The 24,979-nt window shown below is 41.0% G+C and overlaps 1 protein-coding gene across 5 annotated transcripts in view; it reads left to right on the top strand.

The window, feature by feature from the left end:
* Arhgef28 (Rho guanine nucleotide exchange factor 28) overlaps positions 1-24,979 on the top strand; it is a 312,963-nt gene that overhangs the window by 204,167 nt on the left and 83,817 nt on the right. For all 5 annotated transcript variants that reach the window (XM_027401663.2, XM_027401659.2, XM_027401660.2 and 2 more), the window contains 5 exons: positions 5,077-5,198; positions 9,527-9,807; positions 15,447-15,651; positions 18,514-18,625; positions 22,701-22,743. In XM_027401663.2, the coding sequence (XP_027257464.1) occupies positions 5,077-5,198; positions 9,527-9,807; positions 15,447-15,651; positions 18,514-18,625; positions 22,701-22,743 (763 nt within the window). The remainder of the gene's footprint in view (positions 1-5,076; positions 5,199-9,526; positions 9,808-15,446; positions 15,652-18,513; positions 18,626-22,700; positions 22,744-24,979) is intronic.

The following is a 24,979-nucleotide window of genomic DNA, read 5'->3' as shown; positions in this document are numbered from 1 at the left end:
TGAAGACATCCAGGCTGCTCTATGTTGGTAACCACTCCCTTGCCAGACTTGTAGCATCTCTGAGAGAAGGGAGACACTTCAGCCACCTCCTCCCTCTCTTCTTAGTGCCAAAGGGCCCTCTTCCCAGGACAAAAATATCTCCCTTGTTGTCTTCTGTCTCTAGAGCATCCAGCATAGCTAGGAAGTACTGATGGGAATCTGTGACTTAGAGAGCTCTGGTGGAGCTACCAGTAGCGAGCATAGTAACTGAGGGAAGACTGGGGGTCCCCTGAGCAGCTGTTGCTCCTGTAGGATCCCTGCGAAGAAGCTGGCCCACATCCACTCTGTCTTGTCACATCCTCTCATTCCTGAACTGCCCCCGATGTTCTGGGGATGAGCCATCTCTAATGGATTCCCCTATGCAGCTATAATCCCTAGGGTTTAGATGTTTTTCGTTCTTGAGTCATGGGAGAGAAATCCTATTGGAAGTGAGATAAAGGTAGCATTTTACACTGTTTTTTATGCAGCACATTCAATTTTTAGTGTGTTCCAGTTGCCTTGGGTTTAGTTGTTGTTTTGTTTTGCTTTTATGAGACTGGGTCTCATGTAGCCCAGGCTGGCCTTAAACTTGTTGTCTAGCCAAGGGTGACCATGAACTCCTGATCTTCTTGGCTCTACCTAAGTGTTGGGATTATAGGAGTCTGCTGCCATGATAGACTTGGGTTATTTTTAAACATGTGAAGTTATAGTTAAGAGTGACATTGTTTGTTTGTTTTAGTGTGTGTGTGTGTGTGTGTGTGTGTGTGTGTGTGTGTATGTGTGTGTGTAAGTCAGAGGACAACTTTATGGAGTCAGTTCTCTCCTACTCCACATGGGTTCTAGGGATGGAACTCATCAGGCTTGCTCTTTTACCTACTGAACCACTTGACTTGCCCAAAGTTATTTTTAAAAATCAACACTACACATAAATATCAAAACCCAACCCTGGGATCTGGAGAGACTCTGTCCTTGGGGTGACAGAGCCATGACAAGATCTGGAAGTAGCTGTCTTGGAGGTGGTTAGCTTCTTACTGGGTCATACCAGGTCACTCCCACACTGAGCTACTCACACCTAGCTACACAGTCAGGTAGGTTTCAAGCTTCTCCTCTCAGTGTTACAAGAAGCGTGACAGTAGTATTTTATGGGAAGGAGATTTATTTGGGTCACAGTTGTGTGGGAGGGAAGATATGGTAGAAGAGGCTTAGTCTGTGTGGATGGGAGCTTGTAGCTGTGACTTCTCTCATGGGGACAACCTTCACTGCCTGTCAGTGTCTTCAGCCAGGCCCCACAGCTTCTTAGAACAGTACCTCTAGGTGGGGACCAAGTGTTCAAACATATGAGCTCATAAGGGACATTTCATAGTCAACTTATAGTAATTTGGTATTTCTTTTAAACTGGCTGTGTGTGTGTGTGTGTGTGTGTGTGTGTGTGTGTGTGTGTGTGTGTGTGTGTGTGTGTGTGTGTGTGTGTGTGTGTGTGTGTGTGTGTGTGTGTGTCATGAATTTGTAGAATCCAGAGTACAACATCATTGTCCTGTGCTGGCTGCCTTTTTTTACTTGAGAGAGAACTCATTGGCATGGTGATCATCAAGTGGCTTGGTTGGCTGTTTAGCAAGCTCTAGGGATGTGTCCACTTCCCCAGCACTGGGATTACAAGCGTGTGTCACCATGCACATCTTTTCCTCCTTCCCCACATGGGTTCTGGAAATTAAACTTTGATCTTAAAGCTTGTGTGGCAAGTAATTTACTGACTGTGCTATCTCCATTGACAACTGGGCTCTCTTGTTCTGTCCATTGTTAGAAATTTTCAGTTGGACGCATCACATCGTTAGTGCTTCTTGAGTCCATCAGAATCTCCATGTATTCTTAACAGAGAGTGCAGGCAGGCTCCCAGCTTGTAGAGGTAGCTACACTTGGAATTTACTGTATTGCTTCACTTCTGTAGCCTTTAGTTTTTCCATTCCTTTCTACTTTTGTCATGGAAGACTGGCTTTCTGTTTATGCTGGGAATAAGGTATTTCTTTGAAAACAACATCGTTTAAAGAAAAAAAAAAAGCATGGGCTTATGATGAAAATACTAAAAAACATGCAATGTAGATGTTGTGTTGCTATAGAAAAAGTGGAAATTAAGAGAGGAATGGCATTCCCCCATACCTTGCTCAGTCTTGATACAGGGAAGAGGGGCTTGGTCCTACCTCAGCTTGATATGCCAGACTTTGTTGACTCCCAAGAAAAGCCTTACCTCCTCTGAGGAGTGGATGGGGGGCAGTGAGAAGGGAAGAAGTGGGGGTTGGACAAGGGGAGGGAGGAGGGACTGGGGTTAGTATGGAAAATGGAAAAAAATTAAATAAAAATAAAAAGAATAAAAAGAGAGGAATGGCAGAGCTTTGGGATATTTTGGTCCAATATCACTTGTGGATAGTATTGTGGAGACTCACAGTCTCCACTTCATAAGTCTGGAATTGGTTGTATTTTGGAATTGTCTTTTGGCATGGGGCTAGCACTTTGTGAGTTGTGACTCTTATAGAAGACACTGGGGCACCATAGTCATCTAGACTAGCAGTGTCTCTGTGGTAAATGTCTGAATATTGACCTTAAGTGGGGGAAATAAAGACCTTACATAAGTTTGAGTTAGATTTGCCATAAAATCCATTTGTGAACCAAATGCATAAGAAGAAAATGAATTTCAGGGCTTCAAATATTTTAATTATTGCTAAGGGATAATTCATAGCCCTGCCTTTGTAACTCAGTCATAAGACCTAATCAAATTAATAATTCAGAAAAAAATTAGACTCTAAGTCTCCATCCTCGGCCCTCTTGTAGTTGATCTTGTGCCGTGAACACAGTCTTCATACAGACCCTAACATGGCAGGTGGGGCACGGGTTTATAATGGACAAAGTACATTCTACCTGTGTGCTGGAGAACAGCAGGTATTTCGGGTCCTGTTCATCACTGGAGCAAGTGGTTGTAGTTCTGAACATAGTGCTCTTGGTCATTAAGAACAAGGTCCTAGGGACCGGAAAGATGCCTGTTAGAAGCACTTGCTCTTTCAGAGGAGCAGAGTTTGGTTCCAGCACCCTCATCTGGAGTCTCACTCCACCTGTGACTCCAGCCCCAGGGGATCTGATGCCCTTCTTAGGCCTCCTCCCACCTCCCCAGGCACTTACATGTGTGTGTACACATGCACACAGAAAAAAAAAATATTCAAGCTGTTGGTAACAGCAGTACATTCATCGAAGCCCCTCAACTTGGGGTGGGATTTCACTTGATTCTGTATCTTTAAAATTAAATCTATTCATTGCTCATTGTCTTCTTAAGTTAATCCAGCTATGAATGAAGCTTTAATAGGACAGTCATCAGAAGGAAGATGAATGGCCTCTAAGTGTGATGGCAAAAGTGCCAGGTGTTTCATGTCTGTAAAAGCAAAACACTGTAGAAAAGCCCAGCATGCCACAAGGCCATGCTGTATTATTTGTGACTGCTTTCAAACATTCTCCAGAATGACAAATGAGCAGAACATTGAGAGTGTTTTGTTGCATCCTTGAATTATAACTAGTGGAACCTCTTCTGCGTAATTAAAATGAATGTGTGTATAGCCATTGATCATTAAGGTCATACTTGTGAAGTTGCCTGTGGGCTTTGTGTGTATCTCATTGCTAGCTAGTTAAATAAATTAATAAAATAACCAATTATCATCATAAGAAAACATTTTCCTTAATTTTAGTGTTCTTTGGAGGAAAGTAGATCTAGATTTGTAATCTGAAGCCAGGGCCATTTGGTTTGTTCAATTCATATGTCTTTATATCTTTTATGTCCTCCAGAATTTTCTGTGGAAAAACAGAATTTTCAAACAAAGAACATCAACCCAATAATTATGAGCCATGATTCGCAGTGTGATTTTACCTGTGATAGAGCTAAGACAGACAGTGGGTTGCATACCAATTCTAATGGCCTTGGGACAGTACTGTCCCTTGTTTTGTTTTTAAAACAGGATCTTATTCTATAGGCCTGGCTGGCCTAGAACTTGCTACCTCGACCAGGCTGGTCTCAAACTCACAGGGATCCACCCATGTCTGCTTCCTTGCTGGGTTTGAAGGTGTGTGCTACCACACGCAGCTCATTTCATTCCCTTTTGTATCCATTCAAGAAAACTTGCTAGGTAACACTGTGTGTGGCTATACCATGAATCTATCCCATTAAAGTCACTTGCAGATACAATACTATGGTAGTATTATTATCCATGTACTTCATGCTGGTCATAATTGAAGATCTTAATAATGACAGCAAACATTAATAACAGTAACATATCATATTAATGGAGCACTTACTGTCAACTGCTGTAGGTATTCAGACAGATTTCATTGCCATAAGCATGCAAAGAAGAGAGTGGTGTTACTCTGCTTTAACACATGGGGAGACTCCAGAGGTGTCTGGAGATTGAATAAACAGACCGGGCACAGGAAGCCAGGCTTCTGGCTTGCACAGGTTTTATTGCCTTCAACTGTGTGCTCTCTGCAAATACAGTAGCATGTCAACTCTCCAGGACCCCCACTCAAAGCAACGTTTACTATTTGAAGCAAATCTGAGACCATGGAAGCAAAAGCCATTTCTGTTATTCAAAATGAAAGAGGGTTTGTAGATGATCCAGAGTCACCACTTCTGGGCTTTGTGCTGTCTTTGGATCATTAGTAACTCATCCAGTTTGAACTGTCATATACTTGAGAAGTATGATACTAACTAATGCTTCTACGTTGTTAGTAAAGGAAATGGAGTTGGTTTTAATGTGTGAGAACTTAAAGGTCTCCCATGAGGGGGAATCTATACTTCAGTAGGCTAATACTGTTATCTGTCTAGAACTATTAAAGTTTGAGATAAAGGAGAAGATTTAGATATAGAAGAGAAAGTACTTCTTGCATTGTAACTCTTAAGGTATGAAGACAAAAAATACCAGGTTAAAATGCATTTTGTTGTTTTTTGTTTGATTAAGAAGGCAAGGCTTGGTTGTAAGAGGAATTGCTCACACTTGTTAATTTTTCAATCCTGCTCATTTCTTCTAGATCACTCCTTTGATGGTCTTAAAAAATCCAAGCATGCCCCAACGTCTCTCCCTGCCGGCCAGCTCTCAGACATGCTGAATGGGGGTGATGAGGTCTATGCTAACTGTATGGTGATTGATCAGGTAAGGCATGCTGAAGTGATCAGGAGTATATGATCCCCTTTCCAAAATGGGGGGGGGGACAGAGACAGCGACAGAGGCAGAGAGACAGACAGAGAGACACACAGAGAGATTGAGCTCTCTTGTGATCATTTGAGAATTCTAGCTTAAGCCCCACCCCCAGGCTTTAACTTGGAGTCTTCCTTGGGACACAGAATACCTTCCTCCACCAAGAAGCACTGGAATGGAGGGATCTTGAGTGTAGCCAGGAGGAATGAGAAAGCTCTTTGATGGAGCCAAACAAGAAATGGCAATAAGTGGCCAGTATCATTCACATAGCTTTTCAATGAGTGCTTCTTCCTCCCACCCCGAATGAGTGTGTGTGTGAGAGGGGGGGAGGGGAAGAGGGAGAGGGAGAGGGCAAAAGAGAGGGAGAGGGAGAAAGAGAGAGAGTATATATTTAAAGGTAGCAGGCAGTAATGAGTAGGTAGATAATACCTGGTCCCTGCCCATCTGATGTGGTCACATGATGGTCTCTCATCCTTGTAACATGGCAGCTGATGAGTACTGAGATTAAGGAACTTTGATGTGCAAACAGAACAGTGTCCTCTCATGGGAAAACTGGAACATGGAGAATTTCTCCACTCCTTCCCCAAGGTAGAGACATGTGGGCTCAAGCTCAAAGCAGAGCTTAGCTGCATCAGCTCTGCTTAGCTTTGGTTCTGTTCTTCAATCAGTCATTTTTAAGCTTTTGTGTATTTACATGTAAGGCTTATTATATTTGTGATAGTATATAATATTTATTTTCTAGCCCTTTGGGGGATAGTTGACAAATATAATATGCACTGAAATATACAAGGTGATGTATATATTCATATACATTGTGAAACTGTGATTAACACGTGGGAGTATAGACAGTTCTCGAGGAGAGTGACTGTATTTCCCTGGATTTATACCCAGAATGGGGTCTCTGGATTGTATGGTTATTGTATCTTGAGGTTTTTCTTTTTCTTAAGGAATCTCTGCTGTTTTCAATGATGGCTGTGCTAATTTACAGCCTCCATCCACAGTGTGCCAGGGCTCCCTTCTCTACTCCCTGGCTAACTCTCTTCTGCTGCTTTCTAATGACAGCTATAACATGGCACTTGGCTGTGGGTTTGTCTTGCACTGGTGTTAGTAGACATCTTTTTATATGCATGGTACCCATTAGGGAGTCTTTTTTTGAAAATTGTATGTTTAGGCCCTTTGTTCATTTAAAAATGGATTGCTATTGCTGTGTGTGTGTGTGTGTGTGTGTGTGTGTGTGTGTGTGTGTGTGTATGTGTGGTGTGTGTGTGTGTGTGTGTGTGTGTGTGTATGTGTGTGTGTGTGTGTGTGTGTGTGTGTGTGTGTGTGTGTGGTGTGTGTGTGTGTGTGTGTGTGTGTGTGTGTGTTGTGTGTGTGTGTGTGTGTGTGTGTGTGTGTGTGTGTGTGTGTGTGTGTGATATGTGTGTGTGTGTGTGTGTGTGTGTGTGGTGTGTGTATGTGTGTATGTGTGTGTGTGTGTGTGTGTGTGTGAGTCCATATCTGCATATGTGGAGGTCAGAGGACACCAGTTCTTTCTATATGTGAGCACAAGGTTATCTTTACATTTCTCTGTGTCTTTTTCAAATTATTTCATTGGTGTCATAGTTTTCTGTATACAGATATTTCTTGTTTTAATGAGGTTTTTTTATTTTATTACAGTACCTCCATAATTCCAGTGGGCCTTTTGGGTCTTTATTTCATCTTGTTCTGAGCCTCACTGGGCATATTATTGATTCTACTTTGATTTACTCCAAAATGCTTTAACTTTGTGTGGAGAAACTGTCATTACCATGTCCAAAAAATGCACTAAAAATTGGGGAGAAGCCTCAAAGATGAAATTCGGGTATAATTTTTGTTTATGGCTACTTTAGGTGAGAGAAATGCTGCTTTGATAATATGAAACAAACAAGAAAAAGAGAATACAGACAGCCCAATTCAATAAACATAGTAAAGGGTCCACGAATTTGTACAGTAAGGCAAGATCAGCTAGACTGGTTGACCAGCAAGCTATAGGCATCCTTGGTCTATTTCCTCCCACTGTTGGGTTCACAGATATGCACCACCATGCCTGGCTTGGCTATGGGTTCTGGGTATTCCAATTCATGTCCTCAGTACTTTACCAACTGAGGTATTATCATGGCCCTTCCTGTTACTCTCAGAGTCTCATTTACTGCCTGGAGCATTTCTATTGGGTTTTGTTGTAGTAAATTACTAAGATGATTGTTGATAATCTAGGACCCTAATAATCCCACTCACTCTGACTTTCCCTCCCCATTTATCCCTTTACTCTTTGGTGCTGGGAATCGAATCCAGGGCTTTGCATTTGCTAGGGTGTTTTCTACTATGGAGCTCCTCCTCCGGCCTACAGTCCTCTCTACAGGGGTGTTTCTCTCTTCCTTTTCCTTGTCTGTTCCTGAGAAATGATGCCATTAGACAACCACACCTAATTCACAAGCACATGAAACGCCCTGTCTCAGAGCAAGTGTTTTGATCATCCGGGGCTCTTTTCCATGTGTGCAATGTGGCGTTCTGTCTGCCAATGAATGTAGGTAAGTTTCAGGCTCCCCTCTGATTTCTCCTCTTTCCCCACTTGTTTCTGTCTCTTTTTTTGTTTATTTTAATTAGAAGGAAGATTATTTTATATGTTAATCCCAGGTTCCTCTCCCTCTCCTCCTCCCCTGCCCCCCAACTAATACCCTACCTATCCCATATTCTTTCTGCTTCCCATTGAGGGTGAGGCCTTCTGTAGGGGGTCTTCAAAGTCTGTCATATCCTTTGGTATAGGGCCTAGGCCAAACCCCCTTGTATCTAGGCTCAGGGAGTATCCCTCCATGTGGGGAGGGCTCCGAGTGTCCTTTCCTATGCTAGGGAAAGTACTGATCCACTACAAGGGGCCTGATAGATTTCCAAGGTCTCCTCACTGACAGCCACATTTAGGGGATCTGGATCAGTCCCATGCTGGTTTCCCAGCTATCAGTCTGGGGACCAAGAGCTCTCCCTTGTTCAAGTCAGGTGTTTCTGTGGGTTTCATCAGCCTGGTATGAACCCCTATGTTCATCACTCCTCCTTCTCTGCATCTGGATTTCAGTTCAGTTCAAGGTTTAGCTGTGGGTGTCTGCTTCTACTTCCACCAGCTGCTGGTTAAAGGCTATACGATGGCATATGAATTAGTCATCAATCTCATTATCAGGAGAGAGCATTTAAGGTAGCCTCTCCTCTGTTGCTTAGATTGTTAGTTGGTGTCATCTTTGTAGCTCTCCAGACATTTCCCTAGTGCTTAATTTCTCTTTAAACTTATAATGTTTCCCTCTATTATATTATCTCTTATTGCTCTCGTCTGTTCTTCCCCCAATTCAATCTCCCTGCCCCATCATGTCTTCCTCACCCCTCCTCTTCTCCCCTTCTCATTTTCCTAGTTCCCTCTTCCCTCCCACCATGCTCCGAATTTGCTCAGGAGACCTTGTCCCTTTCCCCTTCTCTAGGGGACCATGTATGTCTCTCTTAGGGTCCTCCTTGTTTACTAGCTTCTCTGGTGGTGTCCTTACTCTATGTCTAAAATCCACATATGAATGAGTACATACCATGTTTGTCTTTTTGTGACTCGGTTACCTCATTGGAGAATGGATAGAGAAAATGTGGTACGTTTACACAATGGAGTGCTACTCATTGGGGAAACAAAACAATGGAATCTTGAAATTCGCATGCAAATGGATAGAACTAGGCCTTTCCTACTCTCTGCTGGGCGCTCAGCTATGAATATAGTGTTGCTTGCTGACTTTAATCCTTGTTTTATTTACAGGTAATTTGAGGTTTGGACATTAAAAGATCTTCTAGTTATACAATGCACTTCATGTAGTTTGATTTGTTCTTCATTTAGTGACGCTTGTTAGGGAAACTCAGACTTTCGTACCTACCGTGACAATTCTTATGAACCATATTTTGAATAAAGCTGGTACTCTTTGGTGTTTCCTCAGTTATTTAACAACATGTGCCCCCTAATTTTGACATAGTTGCTCATAAAATGTGAAAAGGACAGCCAGATTGTGCTTAGTTTACAGGCTATGCTTCCTCCTTTTGAGAATTATGGGATAGTGATACAGGATCATGGGATAGGCCACACGAACACAAATTTACCGTAAAGGAATTCTCTGGTTACATAAAGCACAAATAGAAGAAAAAGGTAAATATGGTGGAGATTTGCTTTTTAACTCTGGAGGTTTTGTTGATTTTAATTAAACCACTGTGTCCTGCTTTTGTTTGACAAAATGTTCTCTTCCAATATCCAGGTTGGTGATTTGGACATCAATTATATAAACCTAGAGGGACTCTCTGCCCATACCAGCCCCGAATCCATGAGGTCCACTCTGGGGCCTCAGGCTTGCAAACACATCCTTCCTCCTGACACCAGTCCCTGTGGGCATTCACTCAGTGATGACAGTGAGGGGACAGCGAATACTGCAGCCCTGCAGCCTTGCATGTCACTGGCTGTTTCTCACACTGCTAATTTGAACCTTCCTTTTGGTCTTCATGAATTTGAAAAGGAGCAGGGTCATCTCAAGAAAAGAAGGTAAGATGCTTCTTTCTGGAGGAAAACTACAGGGATTTGGGGGAAAGGTTTCTTTTTTAAAATTGTCCCCATCACTATTTTTCTATTTCAAAATGTTACCCCTCTTTATTTCCTGTATGTATTCATTTGAAAGTAAGGCAGTTAAGAAAACCAGTGAAAATGCAGTAAAGGAAAACCACAACTCTGAGTTCTAGTAGATTGGTAGCAATTGAAAAGTCTTACATTTACCATGTTTGTGACATGGATACAATGGCAGTTGAGAGAAGAGCATTGTGTAACAAGTTTGGAAACTTATTTGCATGGTTTTGTCACTTTTTGTTTGTTTGTTTATTTTTCGAGACAGGGTTTCTCTGTGTAGCTTTGGAGCCTATCCTGGCACTCACTCTGGAGACCTGGCTGGCCTCCGAACTCACAGAGATCCGCCTGCCTCTGCCTGCTGAGTGCTGGGATTAAAGGCGTGCACCACCAATGCCTGGCTTGGTTTTGTCACTATTGTTTACCAGCAGACCAATAGGTTAGGGTTTGTAACAGTAGGAAATAACTCAACTGGGGACTAGATATGTAGTTATACATAGTCTTAAACTGTATACATGAAATACTGTACAGTTCAAGAAAATGGATTAAATACAAATGTGTATATATAATGTTCATCTCAAAGATATGAAGTTGAGAAAAGTAAGCTACAAACAGACTTAATTTTTACAGAATGCAAAATAATACAGTTTATTGTGTATGTGCACCAACTATAAAAAGAAGACAATAGGAAGGGGAAAAAAATCCCTAAATTCAAGACAGTTGTTGGAACTAGTGAGAGAAGGGGGGTGGGCTAGAGCGAGCTAGATGGATTTTGCCTAGACTGGTTTTGTTTTTCCTGGTATACATGAAATACCATTTTTAAAAAGTACTATTGTACATGTCATGATGGCATATATTTGTGTGTGTTCCTACTATCTGTGTCTGTCTACGTGTCCATTTTCTTTAGGAAACAGGCCAGTTTCCACTTTCCATAGGGGTTCATCTATTTTTCTCTCATGTCCTAACCCTGTGATTCTAAGATCATTTACACGTGTGAAGTTATGAATCAAAGTGAGCATAGCATATACACATGTGTCTGTGAATGTTTATCCATAAATTAACATGCATGTAGATGTGCAGATATCCAAAAGAGCAATAGTTGATCAAGAAGAGATGGGAAAGGGACCAGTGTCAGTGGACACTATTCATTGGTGTATTTTATATGGAGCTACAGACTGAGTTTTTTAAGAGTTTGACAGAACATTCATGCTGTTGTATTGATATTGAGGATTATTTTGACCATAAGTCCTAAAATCCCAACTTTGGGTTTGTGTTTTATCTTCTGGATTTGAAGACGATAAAGAGTGGTTATTTTCAATTGCATTGTAGGGTCTTCAGGGCTTTGAACCTGTGTGCTGGGGATAAGAAGCCGTTGGTGTAGGCTAGACTCCATACAGTCCCACTATGTGTAATTTAATACATTCTGGCAGAATCTTTTGGTCTGTCAAGTGCCCTGCAGATCTCAAGAAGTGGGTTGTTTAAGGACATTTGAGAACTATAAGGCAGAAAAAGTAGAAATGGTCATTTTGGTCTCTATATGAAAATATTCCCAGAACTTCAAATCTATTTTTTCATGTTCCTGTTGTGGGAGAGTTAGATATTTCCTTAAAACAGATAGAGCTTTTCCTTTTTAGCATATCAGAAAAACTAAGTCTGCCCTCAGGTGGCAGAAGTAGGAAGATTGCAAGTTCAAGTTCAAGGTCAGCCTGGGCTACACAACAGTATCAAAATATCTACCTACCTATCCACCTGCCTTCACACACACACACACACACACACACACACACACACACACACACACACTTAGATACACACCACACACACATATACACACACATGACACACATCACAGACACACACACATCACACACACACACACACACACACACACACACACACACACACACACAGAGAGTTATTGTTGGGAGGAGTAGAAGCTGTTCTGCTGAAACATCCTTTGTCAGGTTGCTTCCACAGGCTTGCCCTCTCCTGTGCCCTCCACCAGTCTTGAGAAATACAGGGATGGTGATGGGTAGAAGGGAGGCTTTTTAGCCTTGAGCTGACTAAAGTTCTCTCCTGTTGGTGGATGGTGCCATGGAGTAAATATTCTGATAGACAATAAGCCATAGTGAAATTTATTAAGTGAACAAGAGCAGGGGAGACCAGGAACTTCTAAAGAAAGAGGAATTTGGGGGCACACTAACCATTTTGGGAAGTGTGGGTTTACCATGCCATACAAACCAGTATGTAATCCTAGCAGGAAAGTAATGGGCATAGTTTGCTGGCTTAGCCACAGTTGGCTTACTTTCCCTAGGGAGACAATAACAAATTGATTAACATTTGCCTCGGGACAGATAACTTGCAGTTAAGTTCATTTTCACAATTCTTTCTCAGGTATAGTCAGGGAATTATAAAATAACTATCTCCTGGATCCCTTTAAGCTGGGAATGCAGGAGATCCATTGTAGCAGAAAAGTCAAAACACTGTAGATTTCACATCAGCCAGAATGTCAGCTGATGTCTTAGTTTCCACTCTGTATGTGGGTGCTTTTCAGGCCCTGTTTTCCTCCATGGAAGCTTAGCAAAGATCAAGTCACCTCCCATGACACCTGGAGCTGAGGGGAGGTGAAGGGTGTCAGGCCTTTCTAGTAACTCTCCCTCAGTGGTATGTTGTGAGAGCAACTGCTGTCACAGAGACATTGCCCTTATGGCTGGAATTCTTTCCACAGAACATTCACACTCTGTATTTTATTTATTTGTGAGTCTTTTTCTTCTCTGACTGTTTGGTATAGACATTAACTCTCTGAAAAAAACAAACAACAATTTAGTATTACAGGATGTCATGATTATATTAACACCGATAAACTCTGTTGAGAAAATAAAGGAAAAAATAAGGTGTAAAACACCCATTTTAAAATACTAAGCAACAAAACTTAGGTGGTAGGAAACAACCATTTGTTTCATTTTGAAACTTATATACCTCAGACCCTTTCTGTTCCATCATAATCCATAGCTGTTTTTTTTTTTTTTTTTTTTAATAATGTCACCTTTTCACCACTCCCATCCTCTAGAATTTAATCAGTTTTATGCACTGGCATATTGAATATAATCTGATACCTTATATTATTGTAAAGGAAAATACTGATTATATCCCAATGATTTGACTCCACCTCCCATTAGTGGATATGATTGTAAGGCGAGGATCTATGGGCAACCTTGAAGAAGGCCATCTATGCTACCAGTATCTTAGGCTAATTGCTTAGCAAGGAAGGGTCACAGTCTAATTTGAATTAGATGGGAAAGAGTAGTGACTGTTTTCTAATGCTGAAAATGATGTAATATTGGAGCATCCATGGTCTCTTCACAGTGATGGAGAAATGTGTTCTGTAACTAGAAGGCCACACACCTACAGTAGGATGTTGTTGCAGACTGCCAGTGGGATTGCATTTCACCAGAGCAGAGAACACAGGCAGCAAGCTCGGATGAGCCCATTCTTCCCTCTTAGATTTATAGTATGTCAGCAAACCACCCAGAGCTGTGAAATAGCTCTATTTTACTGTAACTCCAAACCAGTATCATTTTTGAGGAGTATTTTCTTCATACTGAGTTTCATTTTTCATTCACAAAAAGAATCTAACAGACTCCAAGATGTTGAGGGTGTTGAAATGAGTGAAGTAGAAGTGTGCCTCCAGTTCTCTTTTCTTCTTGATGCTAAGGACAAGACCCCCAGTGAGTTCTTGAAACAAGAGTCTACCTTGGAAGCGGGACCCCATGTTGCCAACCCCTGTGCCCAGGGGATGAGTCAGGGTTAGAAATTTATCTAAGTGAGGAGTAAGAACTCTGTCTGAGAGTCATGTAATTTATGAAGTCAATATTCCACTATTAAATGACCCATGTTTAAAAAAAGAAAAGTCAAAATGGATAATTTAGAATGTCAACTTCCATTGTTTGTAGTTCCAACAAGATGGTTTTCCAGTGTTGTGTTGGATGAAAACCTCATTCTCTAGCACCGAAACAGTCAAAGAAAATACACTACAAATATATCTCATGTTATAATGCATCCATGAGCACCCATGGACACCCATGACTACCCATGGCCTTGATGCTTGGTGGAATGGTTTAAAAATGTTAATGTTATAAGTGACTGAACCTTGAAAGTGGGCAGTCACATTCTGTTCTTTGATGCTATGGTTATGAAAGTTAAATGCGAGGAGAAAGTTGCAGTCAAGCAGAATCTTTACTTCCTTCTGAGGCAGAATCCTTTACAGTAAGTCTCTGGAAATGATCATCTCACGTTGGCATGCTTGAGGCTTCACATGAAGTTTACCTCTGACTCTCGTTCCACTGAGGTGAGCTCTTTGTGACAGTCTCTTCTGCTCACCTCTGCCCTCCCAGCTTTCCAACTGAGGGGGTGGCAACTGCATCTTCCCTGTGTCATTGCCCAGAGGCTGCTGTGCAAACCTTGTTGGCCTTTTCAGTATGTGAAGGATTGCTATATAGGGCTGGTAATGATGATGTTTACAAAACAAAAATAGTGAGATTATAGCCATAAAATCCACTTTTGTAAAGTAATTGAAATGGTGAAACAGGCTATTTATTTTAGGCCACCAACCATTCCAAAATCATGACACAGAGACTCCTTAGTTTTGAATGCTCGGCTTTAGCTTAGATCTTTTCTGGCTAGCTTTTTTTTTTTTTTTTTTTAAACTTAACCTGTTTCTGTCCATCCATGCTTTGCTTCTGGACATTTACCTTTGTTCCTTCTGTGTATTTTACTTTCACTGCTTCTCTATGTCTGCCCGGCTGGTGTCTGCCTGGCTTCTCTCCCTGGGTATGTCCCTCATTCTCTCGTTCTTCTCTCCTCCCCCAAGCTTCCTTTTTATTCTCTGTCCACCAGCCTTGTCTATCCCTCTCCTGCCTAGCTATTGGCCGTTCAGCTCTTTATTTGATCAATCAGGTGCCTTAAGCAGGCAAGGTGAAACAAATGCAACATGTTTTTGCATAATTAAACACATATCCTTATATGGTTAAACAAATGTAGCATAAACAAATATAACACACCTTTACAAAGTTATAGTAATATTCTGAAACATAAACAAGTAAGTGTAATACATCTTTGACTAATTAGAATAATATTCATAACAAAGTGGCCTTTGCCAGGTAGGAATATCCATTTGGGGGACATATGAAATTTTGTTTAAAGAGCTGGTGAAATGGCTCGGCAGGTAGAGAGAGGTCCTTGCCACCAAGCATGACAACCTGAATTTGATCTCCAGGTTCCATATGGTGGTAAGAGAGAACTAACTCTTGCATATTGTTCTCTGACTTCCACATGTGTACAGGTGGTACACGAATGCACACACACATCCACTTGTGCACACTCAAAGGAAAAATAAATAAATTTTTGTTTAAAATGAGATTCAGAGGAGAAAAGTATAAAAAGCAGTATCAGTGAGGAATTATATGGCCGCTCACTGCATCTCACACCATTGAGAGAATCTGAACACAGAAACAAACCCCAGCATCTGTCTGACTGCTCACTGAGTGATTTATTTCATGCTTTAGTTCTAGCCTGGATGCCCTGGTTGCCGACAGTGAAGGGGAAGGGTGTTCTGAGCCCCCCATCTGCTATACTGTGAGCTCCCAGAGTTCCTTGAGAACTGGGCTTCCCAGTGGGGATGAACTGGATTCCTTTGAGACCAACACTGAAGCAGATTGTAATATCTCCAGGACCGAATCACTTTCCCTATCAAGTGCTCTGCATTCAAAGGTATTCTCCTCGGGGTTTGCTCTGCTCGTTGTAAATGCACAGAATGTGTTCTGACTGCCCCCATCTCTATCCCCAGGACAGAGTCTGTTTTCTTCCTGCAGAAGAAATACTTGTGTATGTGTCAGGAGGGACTCCCGTGATAGCTGCCTTTTAATCTCCATGACTCCATTTTGATTTTTAAAGTCTTCCAGTAGTTGGTTAATGTGATTAACTTACAAGAAGTACATGCCATTTTTACATACTTGGGAAATGTTTCCATTCCATATTTTCCTGCTCTCCTTCCTGACACAGAAGGAGGAAAACTGGTGATACTGGATTTAAGTGATCAAGCTTGTTTTGCACACACAATCTTTATCCTGGTCCCCTCGAGGAGGTGGATGATGTCAGTAGGTCAGAAGTGATGTTTACTGGGTATTCCTGGCTTCATGAGATACTCTGCAATGTCACTTTGCCATCTTGAAGTTTTAGACTTCTTGATAATTTCATGAACTTCATGGCCTCATAGGGCTTACAGAGTCATGAAGTTTGCACGGGACTGATCTAGGCACTCTGCATATACGTTACAGTTGTGTAGTTTGGTCTTCTGTGGGATTCCTGACAGTGGGAACAAGAGCTGTCTCTGACACTTTTACTGGCTTTTGGGGCCCTATTCCTCATACTGGGTCACCTTGCCCAGCCTCAATACATGGGGAGGTGCTTATTCTTCCTGAAACTTGATATGCCGTGTTTTGTTGATATTCATGAGAGACCTGCTCTTTCCTAAACAGAAACAGTGGAGGAATGGACTGGGGGATAGGAATAGAGTTGGGGTGGAACAGACATGCTGTAAAGAGAGGAGGGAGGGGAAACTGGCCGGGAAGTAAAACAGAGAAATAAATAAATTTATTAAAAGTAAATAAATAGTTCAGTTTCTCAAAGCAAACTATTCTGTTTGAACATATATACATACTTTCTATTTAAGTTTTGTTATAATCCACTCATTTTCTTCTTAGACTGTATTCACTACTGTAAAACAATGTGTGAAATGCCAAGGTTTGACCAAGAACATGTGGCTAGTAAGATAATACCTTACTTTTGCAGCATACCCTGTAATATACAAAATGGTTTTATGTGTGTGTAAAGTACAGGGATTTTTCTTAGCCTATCTAAGACTTAAGTAGCACTTTTATTTTGTTTTGAAAAGATTAGAGTTTTGTGTAAGTGGCTCTAGGTTGGTCACATGTCATTACTCAAATTAAGGTCTTCTATCCCCCATACTCAATCCTTTTCCTTCTGTAACCTGGGAAATCTATACTTATTTTTGAAGCTGAGCATCACATGATATTTCTGGGTAATAAGAATAGAAGTGTGGATGAATACTATTCAAGAAAACCTGTATATGGTTGTGAATGCTAATACTAACTAGCTTTGGGTTTTGAATGGAATGTGAAAACCTTATCATTCCTTGGAATGCAATACAGCTCTTTGGAAACAATTCCACATTGATTTCAAAGCAGATTTTGTGCTGTGAAGCAAAGCTTGTCTTGCCTCTGTAATTACCCAGTATAACTTAGCGAAAAGGTTTCAGACAGTTTTCAGAGTTCCATTGTCATGAACAATGGTTACCGTGCATGACTTAGGCGAAGAGGATGGCATCTGGCAGGCTCCTTGTGGCCCATTTCCTGCTCAGGTTAGAGGACAGCTTAACAAATAGATAAGGCAGCTTCTAGATGAAGCAACTAAGCCAATGCCCTGTGAAGCCGGGTGGGACTTCTGTACTCAGTCCTGCCCTGAGCTCTTTAACCAAAGACAGCCAAGGAGCCAGGTGTTTTCACTTAGGAAGAATAGGTAAGACCGGATCTCATGTAGGACAGTTTGTGATGGTTTAATTTTAATAAAGAATTCTGCATCACTTTTAACTCTCACCTTAATTGATACCTCAAAAAATACATGGGCAGGATCAATGTTAAGGCCTCTGTGGGATAGGAGTTAGTTACCATAAATGGCTTCAATGAATTTCTATTACATATTCATCTAAAATTTCTTGAATGTGTAAGAAAACCATGTTTTAATTATATGGCCATCTTTCATTTTTATGTATGTTGCAAATACAATAATAGTTATAACACATAACTGGGAATGATATTAAAGTCATATAAATCATTGATAGTATCACTCTGGGAAATACAGATGGTAAGTCTATTAAACAGTGACTCACATGGACTTTCTCTAGAGGCTACAGCTAACACTGTAGATTTAAACAGCCATTTGAAAGCTTAAAATCTCTTATAATTGGATGTAGATATTTCTCTACCTTCTAAAATTGTTTAAGGAAAGAGATCTCAGTTAGTATATAATTCTGTTTGAATGCTGAAGAATAAACTAACAAAAAAAGTAATAACCCATGTAAGAACAATTTAAAGCCACAGTTGAACATTTAGCGAAAAATTCATGTGGCATAATTTTCTCATTTTAAACCAAGTTGTTGAAATGATAAAAAGATACTTTTATATGTATGAGAACTATTCCACAAAGTTTATCAAAGCAATAGATGAAAAAGAGAACACTAGAAAAGCTTTGGGATGCAAACAGAACAAATAATTAAGAAGATCCTATAATAAATGTTGCCAGACCTGGTGGTGCAGGTCATTCACCCAGTTACACAGGAGACCTAGACAGACTAACCCAAGCCCAGTGCCAGTCTGGGCAACTTAGTGTGACCATGTCTCAAATTGAACAGTAGAGCGTGGGCTGAGTGCCTTCCCAGCATGCACAAGGTCCTGGGTTCAATTTCCAGGACAAATAAATAACTGCATGGATGTAATGCCTGGGTCGGGGTTTTGTTCAGTGATGGTGATTATGCGACGCTGTGGTCTTTCTTAGGAGTCCCTGCTTTCTGGGATTCGCTCACGTTCGTATTCCTGCTCGTCACCCAAAATCTCTTCCGGAAAATCCCGGCTAGTGCGTGACTTCACAGTGTGCAGTTCCAGTGAAGGTAAGCACTGTCTGCCCTCTGACTTTGAACTCATTCAATTCCAGGGCAGACGTCCAGTTAGTTAGTCGAAGGAACTGCACAGGAACTGCAGGCGAGTTTCAGTTCTGCTTCCACAACCAATATTTCTAAGCATAGTAAAATTCTTTCCCTGTTGGACTTCAGCCACTGTAGGTTTAATTTTGAGAAAATTATACATTAGTGCCCACTTCTCTGTTGTTTATTTTAGTAAAACATTGCTCTCAAGGATAGTACGAACAAGAATGGACTCCGAGTTTATTACTGTGAGGACCTTAGAGGATTTTACTTAAGTAAATTCCGAGAATTACTTTTGTCCTACATGTATAGTGCTGAGAGGCAGGCAGCTCCTCCGAGGCAGACCAGCAGAGCAGAATGAAGTTTCTGTCTTCCTTATTTAGCCCAGGACTTGGGAGAGTTGAAATAATAGTGCGTTCACAATACCAGTAACTATACCTCAGCATCTGGAAGAAGAGTAGCAATGTAAAGAAGCAGGCATACAACTTTTATATGATAAACTTTTATTAAAATGTAGCATTGCTGCAAGGAACAATGCACATTAGAAGAGAGTGTCTAATTTTCAAACGTGAATTCTGCTCTGAAAACAGAAAACAGTATGAGCAATGTAGAGTTCTCCTGGGAGCTGCTCTCACTCACTGCCCTCATTTTAAACTTTGCTTTAAAAGGTAATTACACTTCCTGTGAACACATTATTGTATAATGGTCATATTTAAAGGCCAATTTGGGAGTGTTCGTCTTAGTGAGAAATGCATAATAGTTTAATAAAAAAATAAACTTCAATATATCAGATAATTCTCTATTTTCTCCTTGAGCCATCTAAAAGCAAGCCATGGGCCTCAGTGTTTCAGTCTTCCTCTTTCCCTTTCTTCTTTTTCTTACTTTGTTCTGGTTTTACTCCCATTTTGCGTTTTCTGACATCACAATACTTGTTCAATACTGAGAATCTAGCCTTCGAGCTTGGCAATGCCATTCCCAAGTGCCAACGCGTGCTAACTATCCAGGCAAGATCTGCTGCATGAACAAGATAGACGAGACTGATGAGCCACACAGTCAGTGCTGCTCTGTGTCTGTCCCCTTTCTTCTGGGATGCATTATTGCATTATTAGCAGAGAAGGAAGACTGGTCATTCATGTTTCTAAGTCCTCAAAGAAAAGAAAAATCAGTAACAGCTGCTAGAAGTTAGGCGTTTGCTCTGCAGGTCCCCCTTCATTTCATAGGTCTTTTTTTTTTTTTTTTGGCCCTCCAAGTCCCCTGTCAACCTTGGGTTCAGGTCCCTTTAATGGTACCTTGACACCTTTTCATTAATAGTCCTAGCTAGTGACTTAGTTTCACACTATCATTATTTGGAAAAAATACTTGAATCTTCCATTCAGTGCCTAGTATGGGTGTCTCACCATTAGAACTTCGGTTTCTCAACCTGCAAGGTTTGAAATCAGTGACCTGATGATGGAGAGGAAATTGATTGACTGTTAAGGAAAAAGTACCTTAAGTTATAAATTTTAATTGAAACCTAAATCTCCGCATTTGAATTAGAAGGAATAAAAAGATGGCATCAATTCCTCTGCTGCCCTTCTTGTCTATAAATAAAGACTTGCCTCTAAGCGGTGTGCTTAAAAACAGGGATATTTGAATGACGTTTGAAAGCACCCAGAAGGTAAGAACTAGAACCATGTGATTTAGCTTGATACAATACCACACACACACACACACACACACACACACACACACACACACACAACACACACGGGGGGGACAGAGAGAGAGAGAGAGAGAGAGAGAGAGAGAGAGAGAGAGGAGAGAGAGAGAGAGAGAGAGAGAGAGAGAGAGAGAGAGAGAGAGAGAGAGAGAGAATTGAGGATTCCAGTGGACAGAAACTGTACAGTTGCCAGCATTGTACTGTTTAAGGTCCAGTCACACCCATAGGGCTACAAAGGATAATTTGCCTTCTAATGGAGAAGAAATAATTCTGACTGTGTTTATGTAACCAAAACACAAGTGTGAAAAGCTTGTATGTTTCAAGGAAATATTCACATGTCTATTGTTTAGTTTGCTGGATTGAATCAAAAGTAAATTGATGTTAGTTTTGTTGTTACTTCTCCATGATGAATTTTGCATAGTACTAAATTTTTCTCTGTTTGAACAGAGACCAAGTCTCCATTTGCCCAGGGGTATGCTTCCTTGTTTGAGGCATAATACAGATACCCAAACTTCGGATGCATTTGTACTATTCTTTTAAAAACTTTTTTATTAATTTGTTAATGTATGCATGTGTTTTGCTTGCATGCATGTATGTGCACCATGTGCATGTCTGGTGCCCAGGGAGGCAAGAGAGGGTATCAGATCCCCTGGACCTAGAATTAGAGGTGTTTGTGAGTCACCCTGTGGGCGTTGGGAATTGAGCCCAGGTCCTCTGAAAGAGCAGCCAGTGTTCTTAACCACTGAGCTATCTGTTCCTCTTGATCCTTTTTTTTTTTCTGAGAAAGTGTTTCTCTGTGGCTTTGGAGCCTGTCCTGGAACTCGCTCTGTAGACCAGGCTGACCTGGAACTCAGGGATCCACCTGCCTCTGCCTCCCAAGTGCTGGGATTAAAGACATATGCTACCAACACCCCTCTTAGTTCTTTTTTAAATATTTTATTTCTATTTAATTCATTTTGTATGTATAGGTATGTGCCTGAGTGTATTGTGTGCTGCATATGTACAGGTACCCAGACAGTGGTGAACACCCCATATGAATGCTGGGAAATAGATTCATGTCCTCTGCTAGAGCAGCAAGAGCTTTAACCACAGAGCCCTCTTTCTGGCCCCTCTTTTCTAGATCTTATTTGACATATTCTGTCTTCCTTGCCAATTCTGAATGGCTACTTGCTATTATTTCTCATGTCTGCTTTTTTTATTTTGAGTCAAGTGTTTAATGGCAGTAACTTCAGTGTTTGTTTCCATACCTAAAATAAAGCTTTATAGTTTCCTTCAGCAAAAGAATCTTGTCAAGATTGTAATAATAACTACAACCTCACTGTGAAGTTAAAATATAGTCTATGTTAAGAATTTGTAGAGTGATGTCATACTTTAAAAGGTCACTATAAACCGATGGATGGAATCTAATTAGATTGTGACCAGTTGCTTTATAATGAACTTTAAAAGTTGATAGGCTTGGCTCTCGTATTTTCTTGGAACATCGCCCTATTTATCAATAAAAGCTATGAGTTAATTTGAAAAACATTTATAATGACATAAAAGTCTTTGATTTTTCTCAAAGTAGATTTTTCTATTACATACAAGAACTTGGAGTGGGGGCTATTTATTTACATGGTATATGTAAGTGGCTCGTCCTCCTGTATTCCTATTTCCACCTCTTCCCCAACTCTGCCTTGTATGGGTGAAGGATTGCCCTGCTCTGTGGTTGGTGTGCTCCTCAGTGCCCACTCCCTCCCATTTCTCCCATCTAACTCAGTGCCCCCTTTCATACTCACAGTAAGTATCCCGACTCTGTAAAAAAGATAGCACTGTGTTTGCAGAAACCCGCCCTCTGCCCCACCAGGCCGATGGGAAGGGTGCCTCTTCTTTCCCCTCAGCCACAGAGTGTGTCTCTGATTGGGCTGCTTGAGGATGTGACATTGTAGCCATGTTAGGATAGACCCTTCCCCGTGCTGGCTTTCAAGACATCCATCCTCAGTGTTATTTGCTGAAAAGCAGCAGTTTATTGATTCCCTGTGTTAGCGATTTGTGTTACAAGTAAAGATGCTTCAGTGAGAAGTATCCCAGTTTGCCAATTTTCTGTACCATTTACAAACTATGGGCTTCCATGTGCTGATGCTAACACACTCCCTGAAGTTACTAAATTGACCTCTTCCCCTTCAAGCCAGGGAAAGCAATAAAACCTGCAGAAGATCATTTCTCTGTCTTTTTCTAACTGATAATGTATAAAATGATAAGTTTGGTGAACATGTGCATCTCATACTAACAAGTGACTGCTGTTTGTCTTAGCTTTCTTGTTTATTTGCTTATTTATTTATCTATTTATTTGTGTGTGCCTTACAGAACAGAGATCATATAGTTTTCCGGAGCCACCAGGAGAAAAAAGGTAAGTTGAGGGTTCCCACTGATCTTTCTTTGGAAATGTCTATACATCACTTTTCCTATGTGTCCAATAGTTGGTGAGAGATTTCTGTGTAACAAGCTACCCAAGACCCATTGTTCCCTCTCTGGAGTCAGTGTAGTTGGCCAGATGTCTGTTTTCCATCCTCAGGGTTATGGGCAGCAGGACTGGGGACAGGGGGTTCTGTTTTAGGGCATTTTCAAATATGAACATCTCAAGGGGCTGTGAGGACCACCAGCTTCACAGGTTGCAGGATTTCTCTAAATCTGCTCTACTACTAGAAGACTCTCTGCAGCAACAGTTGCCCAGATGGTTGTTGGGGAAATCCCATAAACACACCTCTGTGGATTTCTGCTTAGCAGTGTTAGGCTTGATGCAGGCGCTGCCTTTAGCACTGCTGGGCTTCTGCTTACTGTGTAGATCTGAGGCTTGAAGCCCAAGCTGCTCTTTATCCTAGAAAGTAAAGCTGGTACCATCGCCAAGCCTGGGAAGAGACCAGGCTGCAAGTGAGATGGCCGAGTTCTATTGGCCTTGAACACCTAGTTGGCATTATTAGCCCTGGGCCTATTGCAGAACAAGTGAAAGAAATGGCATAAGTGGTTGACTTTAAGGATTCTCTGGGAAACAGTGAAGTATCTTTAACTTTGGTGGCATGAATCCTAGCACTCTGGAATTTTTTTTAACATCTAGATGAAGATGAGTGTTTTGTTTTAAACCTCCCAATGAAAGTAGCAGTAAGAAAGTGCCAGCTTTGTTTTTTTTACATTGTTTTAGACAAGAATAGGAACTTCCAGATACACAAACAGAGGAAAACTAAGAATGCCATTGAAGAATGGAGTGATGATGATGGTGAAAGCTGAGGCGGTAGTAACTGACAATTACTGGGTGATCGCATGTGCCTCCGGCTGTTTGTATTTAAGAAGTCTGTTCCAAACACTGGAATTTGACAATCATCTTGGTTGTTGATTCACTGTCTTCGGGATCCTGTCTTTCTAACAGTTGTAGTAATAGTAGGCTGATTATTAAGCCATCCTTTAAGTAAAAATATTTTCTGTTAGGAGGTTGGAAGATGAGAGGAGACAGGGTAACACTTGGTCAAGTCACAGCTCATACAGTAATGTCACCTGCAAGGCATGTGTGAGGGAAGAGCCTTTCTTACTTTTTGTCATTACTGTTTATTTCTCTCTTGGTCTCACCCCTCTCACTCATGCACTTAGAGGACACAGCTGGGTCCAGTAGGGTAGATCTTCCTTCTCCTTGACTCTATCCCCGGTGTCTTGTTGGATACGCCAAGAAGTTCCCCAGCCACACCTGATGTTTGCCTTAGCCATCATGTAGGTAATTACTCAAGGAAAGTCTTTCTTTGGTATTCTCTTACTTAGACTAGTCAGTTTGTGGGGGAAAAGAACATATCTAAGATAAAAGGGGACTTACCCCAGACCTTGTAGGCTCATTGCAATAAACAAGCCATTTTCCTGGTTCACTGATGATTATACAGTACAGATCGTCATTATACCAACTACTGTCCATTTTAAATTAATTACATCTAATTAAATTAATTATCCTTAAAGCAAGGAAGTGCTACCACTCAATTTGCATAGTGGGAACTTACTTTAATACTTTGAATCCAGTTCACTGAAGATAATAGGTTATCAATAAAATTGATTAAGGTTAAGATTTGAAGATCCATGTTCTTAACACATTTGAAATATATGTCTACCTATTGAAAAGATGTCAAAGGGGTTTCTGAAGAACAGGGTTTGTAGGACATTATGGTAGGAAATCCCATTGGTCATCAACCTGATATCAGAAATTGAACATTTTTGTTTTGGGATATGGAAAAGAACTTCGTCAGAGTTATATAAATTCAGAAGTTAGTTAACCTCAGCTAGTTCTTGTCCAAAACAGCTAATTGCTAGAGGAATACAGCAAGTCAGATTTAGTTAAAACACAGAGTGGCCCAATCTCCTGCATGTGCATAGAGGAAGCACCCCCCCCCCCATTCTCATTACCCAGCTGTGGCTTATGTGTTTGCTATCCACTCTTCTATCAGGTTGGGTGGTAGCTCTACCTCCATAATATTCAATGTCGGTTTGTTAACACTTAGATTTAAGTCTCCTCTACTCCAAGCCTATGGATTGAATACCATAGTTTTATAGCATTCTGAAGAACATGGTATAGTTCAATCACCTTACAGATTTTTGATAAAAACTAACAGTTT

Source organism: Cricetulus griseus, chromosome 2 (genome assembly GCF_003668045.3).
Source record: "Cricetulus griseus strain 17A/GY chromosome 2, alternate assembly CriGri-PICRH-1.0, whole genome shotgun sequence".
Taxonomy (NCBI): Eukaryota; Metazoa; Chordata; class Mammalia; order Rodentia; family Cricetidae; genus Cricetulus; species Cricetulus griseus.
The sequence above is the reverse complement of the archived record's forward strand: the minus strand, read 5'-3'. Positions and strand labels throughout refer to the sequence as shown.